We start from the raw sequence: 14,691 nt of genomic DNA, 5'->3' as shown, positions 1-14,691 counted from the left end.
TGCATATTAATATGAAATGTTTTACCTTTTCCCAGGAACTTAACTTGGTGTGTGTGAACATGTAAGGCTGTAAAGGTGTGGCTTGAGAATGCTATAATATAATGGAAATTAATATAGCTGCACAGTAGTGTGGATCGATATTTGTTATTTTTAAGTAGCGCAAGATCACGATATTTTCACTTTCCTGAAACACCTGAGCTTATTATAATGTAAGTCCTGCTCATGTGAATGGAAAGATCGTCGTCTTAGACTCGATGGTGAATAAAAACAATAATTTCCTTTTTCTGAGGGATGTAATCCGTCCAGCTGTTGGGTAGATTTCCGTGGCTAAAGTGAGACTTACATGATCGGCAAAGAGATCATAACTTTCCAGACGGAGTCTGTATTTACTTTACTGACATTATTTGCACTTTTCTGTCGGAAAATTAGCTGCTGTATATAATACAAAAAATGAATCTTTTCATTGCTTCTGTTGCCAGATTCTAGTGATGCGATGCACAGTCAATTGTGCAATCTTCAACTGGTCTTCTTCTTGTTAATTTAATACCGCAGGGTTCAAATAAATACTAAATAAATCCCACGGATGCAAACTATAGCCTTTACCCAGATTTTAAATTCTGTTGTATCCTGTGAAGAGGCTCAAGCACATGTAAAGTGTTGTAAACGGATGTGTTTTTAAGAGTCAGGCATGTGATAAAACAGTAGTTTTATGATTTTGACTGTGACAGGCCTCTTAATGTTTAATGTTTAGGGCATAGCAGAAGTTTGGTGAGATTGGTCTGATGTGAATTTCTAAGAGCCTTCTGGGAGCGCTGTTTCGCAAGGGTCTCTTTGTCGATGTCATAAGAACAGTAGCTCTTAGCATCCAAAGCAGGTGGCAGCACTGTAGTCATGTGTGGGTCCAAATCCAAGCAAATGGTAGCTCAGTGGGTAGTGCTGTGCTCTTGCAACTGTACGGTTTTGACTGTGAGTTTAGGATTCTTTGGTTTTATGCGTGAACCTGGAGTTGGATAAGTGGTTACATACAGTAAAATGTATGGATGGATAGATGGGTTTATGCACGAGGTTCAAAGATATAACATTTAGGTATCTCAGTGCGTCTGCGTTGGGATTATTGTGCCTGTGACTGATTGCCATCACATCCAGGACGTCTGTGTCCTGTGAGGCCCACTCACATCCTGCGGTGGATAAATGGTTTGAGCAAATTCAATTTTAGATTATTTTATGCAATCAAAGTATTTTTCCAGGCGGAAGTTATACACTGTCAATCACAGATATTGACCTTTCAGGTCTCACCTGTGAAGCGATAGCGGGAAGGCAGTAGATAACGTATCTCAGCCACCCTGGTAAGCAAAGTTAAACGTTACTACCTCAAACTAAACTGAGGGACGATCCAACACCCTCTGGGTCAGAAGACTGCTCAGATCACCGACGGTAGGGAGCCAGCGATTGCCTGTTACATCTTACAGCTTCCAAGAAGCAGAAGAACAGTTCCTTTGCTTGCCTGCTTTTACAGAAGTACTTTTCAGCATGAGGCTATGATATGAGTTCATGTAGCAAACAATCATTAAGAGGAACGGAAAGGTTTTTTTTTGTTATTTATCTGTACAGACTTTCTCAAAAGCAGCAAAAAAAAATATATCGATAAATAATTTGGTGTGGAAATGCTGTTGTCTCCTCTGAAGGGAACCACAAAATGTCTCCCTGTGGATGACCTCTCCGTCTCCCAAAGGGCACACTTGCCACCATCAAAGCGCAGACAGGACAATAAATAAATAAGTGCTTTCTCCCAAACCGTCTCAGAAGAACACCAGAAGACCTTCTCAATAAGACTAGGAGAAGCTTGCTGGCGTCTCCGACACAGTGAATCAGCGGCGTCCTGCCTGAACGTCGTCTGGACGAGGAGGAGACTGTCAGTCGGGTAATTCATTTACCACAGCGCTTCCACTCTAACTCCTCTTTCAGAATCTCAAAACGTAAACGCTCTGCTGTGATGGGGCGGCTTTGGTACCCATAATGCTTCTCTCTACGGTGTGATCTGTGGGTAGTCGCCTGTAATGCTGAAGGTCTTTGTTTTCACGGACTGGGTTGATTTACCGCTCTAGACTTTAAGCCTAACTCAGATGTTCTAGAAGGAGCCCAATCACTGCTGATGAGAAGGTATTCAGTTAAAGTCCTGAGTCTTTCTGTGTTTCTAAATATCGTTAAACCTTTGGAAAGCTGTCTGGGTATTTAACAGCACAAACACGGCAACTTTTTTTTTCTTTCCATGGCATGTTTTTTTTCTAAAAACCTTGCTATAGATTTTTTTTTGACTCAACAGTTATATAAACTAACAAGTTAACACTTTAACTGCCCATTTGTGTCTCATTACATTTAAACCAATGCAACAAAGTAGCTAATCTGATATCGGGTAAAGGGGCGCTTTTTGATGATGTCACTCCACTGTAGCTGTGTTTCCCATGCCATCTGCAGCTTCTGGGAATTAATGCCTAAAACGTCACGCGTTTTCCCATCCTTGGAGACGCGGTGGTGGAGAAGGCCGCTGCCTGGCGGCACCATGTCCACAAGCAGTCTTTCAGACCAGGCTTCTTAATCATTCCCACCCTCGTGCCTTTCGATCATGATTCCAGATCTTTCTGTGGAGCAGCGGCTTGGAAGAGAATCCCTAACTCAGCCCCTACCATTAAAACCCCAGTAAGACGGCTTTGATGGCGGTCCTTTCTACAGCACTAATTAGACGACTCAGTCCCTAACTATGACAAATAATGGCATCCATTCAGCAGAGATGGATTTAATGACATTTTAGGGGATTCCGTTTCGGTGTCTTATTCACCATAGCAGGCTTGACTGCGGTAGTCAAGACTTCCTCGACTGACATGAAGATAAGCAAGTAAACAACAATATTAAAATGTCATTAACTGAAATAACAATGTAAAACCATTATTTGCTTTAATTTCTGCTATCTTCCTGTAATTATCTATAAAACTGTACAAATAATTTTCACAGACAAGCCAAGTAATCTGACCGCTCTGGTGTTTCAGCCGAGCTTTTTCATCTCCATTTATTAAACTGACTTAAATCATCTCCCTGAGGGTTTGTTTTACTTTAAAATACTATTTTTTTTAAGTGGGCTTACATGGTGAATATGTGTTATGGGTTTTAATAGCATTCTGATCACATTATGTTTTTACACTTGAGTCTATTGCATATAATAAGATATAATGGTTTAGAAAAAATGAACAATATTCTGCAATCTGAAATTACAAGAGGAAGCAGAAAGAAATTTCTCCATTAACTGATGGCTGTCTGATTAATTCACAGGCAAAAATCGATAATATTCTAAAATGATGGGACATGTTTTTCTGTGCAGATGTTTATGATAAACTAATCCACACTAAACATTCTGAACTTGGAAAGAACTTGCGTAAAGGAGAGATTATGTCTGGATTTGGTGTTTTTGAAGGAAAAAATCTGAAAAATGTGAAATATCTCCTTACTGGGAAATAAGCCCTCCAATGGTTTCTGAGATACGTTATTTTGCAGTTCTCCATCCTGAACTGGACATGTCAAATTGGCAGAAATGACGGTCTGATTCTCATGGAATACAAATCCCTGCTTCAAAGGCACTCGAAATGCATCTCATACAATTTACATAACGTACAGTAATGGTGTCTGAGATGTGGCTGGTGGCTGCCATAGCTCTTTTGACAGCCTGGTGCCCTGGAGCCTGGTGGATCATGGAGGTTTTCACATCTGGTCGCCCATTATTTCCTCATAGCTGGATTTCACACAAGGGGTGAAAGGTCACGGTGACCTTTCGGAGGGGCCCTACGCTGGGGGGCTTCTGGGAGAAACGCTCCCATTTCTCGCCATAGGAATAACAAACAGCTCACTCGTGCACCGCCCATCCCTTGCAGTGTTCCGCGCGATTACCGGAGCACCCAGAAAACGGTAAGAATGTCCGGCTCAAAGGGCCGGGATTCTTTTCAGCGGGAAGAATGGGAGCCTTGAAACATCTGCTGACCAGGTGTCAGAGGAGAAAACATTTTGAATTCTGCACGCCGATGCACAGGGGGGGCCCCGATGGCTTAACGTCGCATAAAAGATAAACATGTTTTCCCAAGCCGTTCATTCCCACCTGCCGGAACACTCCGGAGATTCAGGAAATCCCAACTATTGGCACAACACGTTTTTTTGTTTAATCTCTGATGGTGACATAATGAAATTCTAATTTAATATGGGGAGAGGGGTCTCTACTTAACTTTTCGCTCTGCACTGTTGGTACCCACCCTGCCATATAATTGTCTGTTAGGGTTGGATATGTGTGCATGAGAGGTATTTACGGTTCATTTCCCTACCCTGACTTCTCTTCCCGGATCTCTCGGGCAGTGCGGAGGTTTCTTTCCTTGTATTTCCTCGCTCTTCACTTCCTCCCTGAAGCTCCAGTCGTAATATATTTCAAGTTCCAAGTCATTTGAAGTTTGCTAATGACCAGTGCAATGACACACGTATATTATGTAATATAGGAGCACTACAAGTTTCCATGTTAAATGCGATGCATTAACGTGACAATAATAAACAGGGTGCTTACAGTACCAGTCAACAGTATGGACACACCTACTTATGGAAAGGTTTATATGTACTATTCACTCCATTTTAGAATAATTATATAGACATCAAGACTATAAAATAATATTTAAGGAATTATGACCAACAAAGTATTAAACCATTTTTTTGGTGGGGGGGGGGCAGCTCTGTGAGTTGAGACTCAGAAGGTTGCTGGTTCAAATCCCGTGGGTGATCCCACCATTGGGCCCTTCAGCAAGGCCCTTAACCCCAATTGCTACAGGCACTAGCTCAACCTACGGTCTCCTCTATGCCCATTTCTTGAGGTGCCTCCTGGGATGCTTTCCCAGCTGTCCTGAAGGAGATCCCACATATGCTAAACACTCACTGCCCGCTTTTCCGTCACTCCTCCAAAAACCATTTCTGCTGTGTTTAGCCCTCGGTGGCCAGGTCATGTGATGCAACTCTATCACTCTCCTTCGTCGGAGGCTTGGCGTGTCCACACTGTTGACTGCTACTCTACAGTATATCACACACTGTTCATTTTTTGCTATTAGTGTCCATATCTACTTCCTCATTCCTTGATAGTATCTATACTCATGAATTAATAAATATGCATATCATTGCCTTTGGACGGGGAAATGTTTGCCCTTCCTGTGAACGACATGTTTACCTAATTCTCTAGTTTATTTACCCACCTGCTTCAGTGTTTACATGCTGAGTGGTCTGCCTGTTTTTCCTGAATACTGCATTGTGGAAACCAAGCTCTAAAAGAATTACTTCCATTGTGCTAATTTTGAAAATTTCGTAACCTGCTGGGGTCACATATAGCCGGAGCCGGATGAAGACGGGTGTTTTTAAATTCAGGTAGCATTCCTCACAGGGAACAAAGGGATTCTTAGCTGGCAACATAAACACAGTCCTACATACACAGGCATGCAAAGCGACAAATATGACTCGAATGAACCGATCAGTCTGATTTTCAGAGAAAGTGGGACAAAACAAGCAGGGCTTCTCTCTGCGTGATTGATGCCATTTCAATGGATCCCCGCATTGAGTGGTGGTAATGAATTAACTACTCTTTCCATTTCCCTGAAAGGTGCAGAATATTTATGACTTTTATATATTTTAGCAATTATGTGCAACTCTCTATTGAATAATTATGAGTCGTGTCAAAATCTCATTAGCACAACACTGGAGGAAAAAAAACATCTAAACAAGGAGAAAAATGCTGATCCAGGTATTGATCTTATGGGGCGATTTTATATAAGTATTTGAACTGCTCTCCCTTGCCCGATGTAAATGATTTAAGTGAGCTAAGCTTGAATAATTCACACACACTCCACAAACCTACCCTCTGTGTTGAGTGGATGAGTACCAGGCTGCCCTCTCCCTAATTCATGAACATTCAAGGATCCCTGCACTCAGAAAATGTAAATTATTCTTGTCTATCTCTGCTTATGCTTCTCCATCATCCCACAGAATCCTATTGTTTGTTTGGTTTATTTTTCCACGTTCAGCAGGCAGAGACCCCAGTGAATGATCGTATCTTTTTTTTTTTTGCAAATGGACTAGACTGCACGCCCGGGGCATTTTGAGTTGGTCGCTGGAGTATGTAACACAAATACAACAAACTGCGTAAGATCTTGCGGCAGCAAAGGGTCCTGCGTAATTCGCAGGATGATGCTGTAGTGTGCAATAGCAAACCCATTCAGAGGCCCCTCGTAGATTCGTTACGGGTAATAAACCGACATAAGCAAGACGTCAAAAGAACGTCACCTGGAAATCTGTATCCGGGACACCTCTCCTGCCATCGTCCTCTAGCCAGACTTCCATGTGAGCTCACTTCCTGTTGTACCTGAGATCTCTTTTTCCGGTTCCTGGCTTCAGGACTGTTTTCATTGTCAATCCCCTGCTTTCCCAGCTGCCGTCTGTCGCTTCAGCTCTTGCCTTAAGCTGTTGTGGGTTGTGCATCTTCAGAGTTTCCTTTTTATGAATCATCTGTGAAAGAATATTATGCAAATGCATTGAAGTGTAAATGACAGGCGCTTGAATACAGCTGCTGATCAGCCTTTTGCTGGTGTCTCTGTGTAGGGGCCAGTTCTATAATTATTAAGTGTTGGTTTGGTTTCTCTTGCTGCAGCTGTGATGTTGGCGGATGGGTAGGTGTGGTGGCATTAGCAGAAAGGAAGCAGGTGGGGCAGTACAGGCAAGAACACAAAGAGGTAAAGGTGGGAACACAGACAAGAACCAAGCAGGTACATGTAGGAATACAGGCAGGAACACATGCCGGTACATGTCGTCACACAGACAAGAACCAAGCAGGTACATGTAGGAATACAGGCAGGAACACATGCCGGTACATGTCGGCACACAGGCAGGAACCAAGCAGGTACATGTAGGAATACAAGCAGGAACACATGCCGGTACATGTCGGCACACAGGCAGGAACCAAGCAGGTACATGTAGGAATACAAGCAGGAACACATGCCGGTACATGTCGGCACACAGGCAGGAACCAAGCAGGTACATGTAGGAATACAAGCAGGAACACATGCCGGTACATGTCGGCACACAGGCAGGAACCAAGCAGGTACATGTAGGAATACAAGCAGGAACACATGCCGGTACATGTCGGCACACAGGCAGGAACCAAGCAGGTACATGTAGGAATACAAGCAGAAACACATGCCGGTACATGTCGGCACACAGGCAGGAACCAAGCAGGTACATGTAGGAATACAAGCAGGAACACATGCCGGTACATGTCGGCACACAGGCAGGAACCAAGCAGGTACATGTAGGAATACAAGCAGGAACACATGCCGGTACATGTCGGCACACAGGCAGGAACACAGGTAGATACAGGCAGGAGCACAGGCAAGGGGCTCCTTTGTATCCAGACCTCCTATTGGTTCACTCCAGAAGGGGGCAGGAGACCAGTAGAGTGTATAAGCAAGTGTGGGACAGAAAAGTGACAATAAAAGACAGCAGCATGAGTACCATAACGAAGCCACACTGAGATTATTAATCAGGCAGATTAATATGATATGGTCACCTGCACATTCTCTCTTGTGATGTATTCCATTGCTATAAAATATTTCAGGATGTATAATCTTCAAGACCCCTTTGATAAAACCAAGACATTGCAAACATACAAAATATCAATTTAACCATACTTAATTTTTTTTAGCAAATCGTATTGTGAGTAGACTCAAAATACTACCCAAAACTGGCGTGCTACCAATCCTATTTTATTTAAATATGCGATTTTCAAAGTACAAAAGACAACAAAAATATACTGTTTACAAATAGCAGAAACTGCCGGCAATCTGTACATGAAGACTAGATAATCTTGTTAGCCTGTTACAATTACCTTCGATGATGAAAATCATAACACAAAGACAAAAGACTGGCATTACAATGACATCATTCTTGTGTCCAAATAGCCTGCATTTCAGAAACACCAAACAGACATGTAATGTTCCAATAGGGAATAGAGCTACTCTTTCAGAACAGCTTTTTAGAAACAATTCCTCTTGGAAGGCTGTCATACAAATCCTGGACAGTTTGCATTGGGATACTGGAACATTCCTTTATAAGAAGCCTTCAGCTATTGAGAGCTAACGTTGGTAGAATCATGCTTTGCTTTTTGCAGTTCAACGAGGTTGTGCTAGGTGTTTCAGCCTGGTGTTTATGAAGCCTCTCTTTAATGTGTTTCACGGTGTGCAAGGGGACATTATCATCTTGGAACAAGGGAACAGCACGACGGAATAACGTTTCCACCATAGAGTGCAGCTGGTCCTATAAAATGGTCTCCTATTCCTTGGTTGTTATCTGTTCATATAGAGCAATCGTCAGACCTGATGGTTCCTGTCCATACCATTTCGGAACCTCCACATCACTCGGTTTTCTCCAAACATAAACCAATCTGCATGTAGAAAAACAGGCCGTAAGATGACTCACCGGGCCATTGTCCAGGCTGTGCGATCCTTCCACCTGGTTATGTGCCTTTGCACACTGGCCTTTTGAAATGAGCAGTTCCCAAATGCCATTCCTGCATAAATTCCGGCTTTGTGAAACTCGCGACGTACAATTTGTGCTCAGATGGGTCACAGAGGTACAGATTTGTATCTGCGATAATTGTTGAATTGTTCTTTTCTGCTGTTTAACAGCTGTGCTATTAAGTGTCTGTCTATCGCTGTCGGTGTGAGTGTGACCGCTGTTCCTCTTTGCCGATTCAATTTGTGCCCGTTTGACAAAACGCTCATGAGTTTTCAGACCCCGTGACACATTGAATAATTTTGCAGTTCAGGAACAGACTCTTTGGGCCTTTTGCGTTTGGCTTTGTTGCCTCATTTTGCTTCGAAAACTCGTATGTTTAGGTATTGATGATCTGGCGTTCAGCATAACATGAATCTGTGATATGAATTGTAGCTGCAATTGTGATTGTCGTTTAGTTATGTGAAATGAAAAATCATTTTTCATGAGGTTTTTCCGTCACCAATTGCCCTTGACTTGCAACCTACGCAATGATGATTCGCAGATACAACCAAAGACTTTTTTTTTAAAAAATAAAGTAAATGTTTATAAAAATTAATTTCATTTTAGCCATGTGCCTGGCAGTATTATGTTACCTAGTGCTGTACGATAGTTCAAAACGGAACTTAGCTGTAAGTCCGGAACAGTCTGTGTGTGTGTGTGTGTGTGTGTGTGTGTGTGTGTCATATTTCTTAGATGACCTTCCACCAGAATAAACCACACCAATCCATTTCTAGGATTGACTGTCACATACAGACCTGCTAAGAATTAGCTCTGATTTGATGGCTGTCCTTTCATCATTTTAAATAATGCCACAGTGGTGGAATGGCTATTTCTACATCATAAGAGTGCCACTTCATTGCAAGGTACAACATACAGCAGACTGTTGAGTGGAACAGCAAGCAGGATAATCCCGTACCTTTTCTCCAAGAGGAACCATCGAGAAGTGAGGTGCTGTCAGGTGACAGATTAATGCCCTTTGAAGAAACTCCTCTTAGGTTTAAATAACCGAATGAGCATTTTTTCTCCACCAGTGAAGACAAAACGTTATTTTCCTTCTTTTTTTTTTTTGGTTTGGGGTATGAGAACTTGAAGGACACAGGGTCTGGAGATGTAGTTATCAGTGGCGAGGCAGACAGTCACTTCATTTCCAGAAGATTCCCTCTAAATTCTAGGTGGCCGCTTTGCAAACTCGGTATCTAAATTGCACCAGTCAACATCCTGCAGTATGAATGAGAAAATGTGAAATTATAAAATGCTGCAAATTGCTTAGCATACAAGCTCGGAATAATTATGAACTTTATTGTAGTCCCAGGGGAAGCTGCAGCTGCATTCTTTTAATAAAAAATCTTTAATTATAGATTTTGTGCCAACCTCAGTGTGGAGGGGAGAAGTATTATTAATGCTATTGTCATGGGACGGCCAGTTCTGTTGTCGCGTGGAATGTGGAGCATTGAACCAGGCCTGTGATGCTTCAATACATGTTAATTTTCTAGCAGCATTAACTATAGTATTACCATCCAGGGGTTACTCTGCTGCTGTGGACAAGCACACTGCTTTTCATAGGAATGTCGCTCTGAATAGAACCTCTGAATATAATGCAGCATTAATAAGCTCCTTGAAAGGCAACTTCGCTCTTGACTTCGATGCGGTCCGAGCTGTTTAAGTGCTGAGTGATGTATTGGCTGTTTTAACCCTGAAACAAAAAAAATAGCCAATAGAAGGCGAGTTCCCAGATCGCCCACAACAGAAGGGAATCTGATTGGCTGAGAACAAAGGTGCTGGAATTCCCACCTTGACGAAGCTTTTTAGTCAAATAGCTCAGGAACCCGGCTTGCAGAACGCTTCAGGCGGGACGTGCACTACCTGTCAAACGTTAATGCACACACTGAGATTTTCTACATTTGCATGTTATTCGCTTAACATCCACTAAAAATACACTCAATATTCTTTGCTAACAAATAAATTTACAGTATGTTCACCATTTCAGTACCTTTATTAGCAAGAGAATGTCATATCTTTGATTCATCTAAGTAACCTCCTCTGGCAGTTATAACAGCAGAGAAAATTTGGGCCATTTTTTCCTACAAGGAACATTAAATCTGAAGATGGGATGAAACAGTTGACTAGTGCATTTAAAGTTTAAAGGAGAGCCTAGAATCTGACTCCGCCATCACCACACAACCGGTTAACAGGACGTCAGACATGCATTGTTACATACTCTATCCATGTTATAAAGGAAACTTGTTTTATTTGACTTATATTTTCATTTATAGTTGCTCACTCAACTTTCCAGTGCTTAACAAGAATAAAAAAATCTGCAGTTTATGAAATAAATGGAAGGCTGGTAAAAACCTGTGGTATGCGGACACTTTTGACTGGTAGCTGTTTCTACCAATAAATAATAACTATGATATCAAATCTGAGCGACTGCCTGTCACACAAGCTCTGACATAAATAATTACCCACAAATGTTAAAACTGCAGAACAGCAGACAGGCCTTAAATGGGAGGGGAAAATCAAGCCCCCCCCCGCTGTCGGCCTGATTGACAGTATATTAATTGCCAATTAGCAGAGTAGTTAAGGATGAGAATGAGTGAAATGGATGAGGCACAAGATAAAAAGTGAACTGGAAAGAGAAATGGCTTTGCTATTATTTTTGGCTTAGAAAAGAGCCCAGAAGACTGTAATCATCTGCTGTCTAACTTGACCCGATCCTATGGTAGATCAATATATGTTCATTTGCCAGCAGGGGTTTAATTATAGAATTGCTGTCTCTGCCACTATACAGCCAATGAAAATTTATGCTTCTGTGACACTCGTGTGATTAGGACTGTATTATCACTAGTCAGGGCAGCAGATGATTATAGATCTAGTACAGGAACTAGATGGTCACTGAAAGGCGGGTTAGCAAAGTGTGATGGAGAATCCCCAACACGCGTGGTGCTATCTGGGATGATTTTTATATCTATATAAAACTATTAGAGAGAAGGCAAAAACATCACTTGTGATATTTATCGGACACGGAAATGAAACTTTTTATAATAAGCACATTTCTCATTAAGAATTATCTGTATTGTGTATAGTTTAAGCAATCACATTCGTGAATTGCAAAGTTGAAATGATTTAGGCTATCGTATTGTACAAATATGGTCATAAAATGCTGATTCGGCGATAACAGAGGATGCAGGTGCCCTCGTCGGCGCGGTTTGCTATGCTGGCAGATCAGTAAGATGGATTTTTGTGGGCGATTCTTATAATGCGAGCCACAAAGCGTGCATGCGGCGATGTATTTTCATTATTATTGAAAGGGCTGGCACACGGCTGGTTAATCGTTGCTATCGACTGCAACCTGGCTACCGGCGCGGAGGCACATCAACGCAAAGTATTCTGTCGTCGCTGCTTGACAATAAAAAGCGCAAGCCAGTTTCTAACATCACACCAGACTTTTATATTACATCCAAAGACGATTTTTTTTTTTTTTCCGGCTGCCAGTGTTTGCTAAGTTTATCACCTTCATTAAACCCCAATATTACAAGATAACTAGCAGGAAGCACACAAGTGGCAGTCAACTGAAAGTCAGAACGCAAGTACTGGAGTTACAAGAAAGACTTGAAAAAACCTGGTTGAAATACAGTAGACACTATATGCTCCTCATTCAGGGGGTCTGTATACTGTCTGTGAGCTGGTTGGCCATTAATACAACAAGCTTTGATGGATCAACGCATGGAGAGTCTGTTCGTACTATTTTTACGGTCCTCATTTTCTATTTCTAGCCTTCTATTCTTTGGCCAGGCGTGAGACTTGCGATGTCACTATGTCCTTCCGGCTCCTCGCCACTCCGTTCCGGGCCTCCGGAGGACCCGACATCAGGACGCCCTTCTACCTGCCCGAACGCGCCTGTGTTTTGGATCCTGTTTCCCGCGCAGGCTGCCCGGTGCGAGCCGGGGAGCACATAATGAAGCCGTAAGTGCTTGGTTTTAAATAGGCTTTGTTTACAGAGTCCCTGCAGCCAGCGGCCTGCTGGTTATAATTCGATATCACCACATGAAGGCTCCCCGGTATTTGTTTGTCCCCAGAATGACAGGCGACACCACATGACATCAGAGGGTCTGCACACTCTACTCCGTCACTCATCTATCCAGCTCTGTGTCGCAGCATAAGGAGAAGACCTCCGTCTTACTCTGTCCAGCTGCATGTTGTGCAAAAGAAGGGATTTTGATTTATTTATATCTGTATACAGCCTTCATCGGCATATGGTATGAATCGCCAGAGGGAGTTTGTTAATAATCTTTGATTAAAAACTCCACCTTTTGGTTGTGTAGCCCTATATATTACCTTAAAGCCCTGCATTGCTTTACGGCAATTAGCCGTCCGATACAACTGCAATAAATTCAGTGGGCAAGTTTACTGGTAAATGATGATGCATTTGCCATTTGCGAAGGCACATCGGAATCATGCTCTGCGTTGAGATGCACACATGAACATGAGAGCGATGCTTAGGATCAGAGTGCAGGTTGAGCTGGTGTGGCGTGTCCCTGGAGCTATCAGGGGTGAAGGGTTTTGCTCAAGGACCCAATGGCAGCATTAGCCTGCTAGCACCGAGATTCGAACTAGCAAGCTTCCGGTCATAGGTAAAGGCTGTGGCTCAGTATGCATACTTCACCGTACTTATGTTCTCCTGTACCCGCTTTACGTCGTCTTCCATTCCCGAAGACCAGTTCCAAACTAAGCTCACAAGATCAGAGGACAGTAAAAATCCCCGATGTTGGTCTTGCTCTGCCCCCAAATAACACGGATGCATCGGGTGCATCATTGTCAAATGAGAACAATCCCATGATTCATTGCGTGCTGTCGCTGTGGTTACACCTTAATCGGAGTAACATTCCCGTCGTTCCTGTCAGATACAGTACAGGCCAAAAGTTTGGACACACCTTCTCATTCAATGTGTTGTCTTTATTTTCATGACCGTTTACATTGGTAGATTCTCACTGAAGGCATCAAAACTATGAATGAACACATGTGGAGTTATGTACTTAACAAAAAAAGGTGACATAACTGAAAACATGTTTTATATTCTAGTTTCTTCAAAATAGCCACCCTTTGCTCTGATTACTGCTTTGCACACTCTTGGCATTCTCTCAATGAGCTTCAAGAGATAGTCACCTGAAATGGTTTTCCAACAGTCTTGAAGGAGTTCCCAGAGGTGTTTAGCAAGTGTGCAAAGCAGTAATCAGAGCAAAGGGTGGCTATTTTGAGTATCTGTGACTGTGACTCTTTATACTCAACTGGTTGGTTGAAACAAAATCTTGGTCTGGATTTTTACTCTCTGGACCTGAAATCCCACCTCTGCTGGGCATTGAGATTCACCCAAAGAGTCAAACATCACCAAAGGAGCCAAACATCGCCCCCCCACCCCCAACAGGTTAAGTAAATCCACACCTTTAAAAAAAAATAAAAGATAATAATGAATATGATGCTTTGCATGCGATGATAAAATTAGACATCTTTGCGAAAGCTGGGTAGGCTCACTTGTGAAGAAAAGGAGAAGTTTGCAGTGTGCTGGGTGGCAGCCGGCTCCTGCAGCTCCTGCAGCTCCTGCATGTCGCATATAGAGCAGCCGCTCTGTGTAGAACAGCTAGTGCTGGTGTTTATATCTGCATGAATATCTACAGCTTTAATCCTTTAAGTCTCCCATCACCTTGTGTATTTAGTTAAACTGTCCTTGAAACCAACAGGTGCTAGAACATAGATCCCATTGATGAAACATGCATCTGTAAACAGACGTTCCCCGGGTTACGATGGTCTGTGCTGTGATATTTCAGCTTTTCAATGGGCAAATGTCGTTCACTTCCAGCACATTATTCAATAAATCACGTGAGATATTCAAGTCTTTAGTATAAAAAAGACTTTGTGTTAACAATTTTGTCCAACAGTAGGCTAATGTAAGTGTTCTAAGCATGTTTAAGGCAGGCTAGGCTAGACTATGGTGTTTGCTAGGTTAGGTGTGCAGTATTAAAATGCATATTCGCCTCAAGATTTAGTTTTATCGCAACGTAACCCCCCTTCGTAACCTGGGGA

General features: G+C 42.4%; 1 protein-coding gene across 1 annotated transcript in view; it reads left to right on the top strand.

Annotated features, from left to right (window-relative positions):
- The window catches only part of LOC125715928 (uncharacterized), a 38,665-nt gene that overhangs the window by 13,220 nt on the left and 10,754 nt on the right, over positions 1 to 14,691 (top strand). The window contains exon 2 of the mRNA XM_048988011.1: positions 12,387 to 12,576. Within this exon, the coding sequence (XP_048843968.1) occupies positions 12,428 to 12,576 (149 nt within the window). The 5' untranslated portion in view covers positions 12,387 to 12,427. The remainder of the gene's footprint in view (positions 1 to 12,386; positions 12,577 to 14,691) is intronic.

This window comes from Brienomyrus brachyistius, chromosome 20, assembly GCF_023856365.1.
Source record: "Brienomyrus brachyistius isolate T26 chromosome 20, BBRACH_0.4, whole genome shotgun sequence".
In the NCBI taxonomy this organism is placed as follows: Eukaryota; Metazoa; Chordata; class Actinopteri; order Osteoglossiformes; family Mormyridae; genus Brienomyrus; species Brienomyrus brachyistius.
This window is presented reverse-complemented; position numbering and strand designations above follow the sequence as displayed.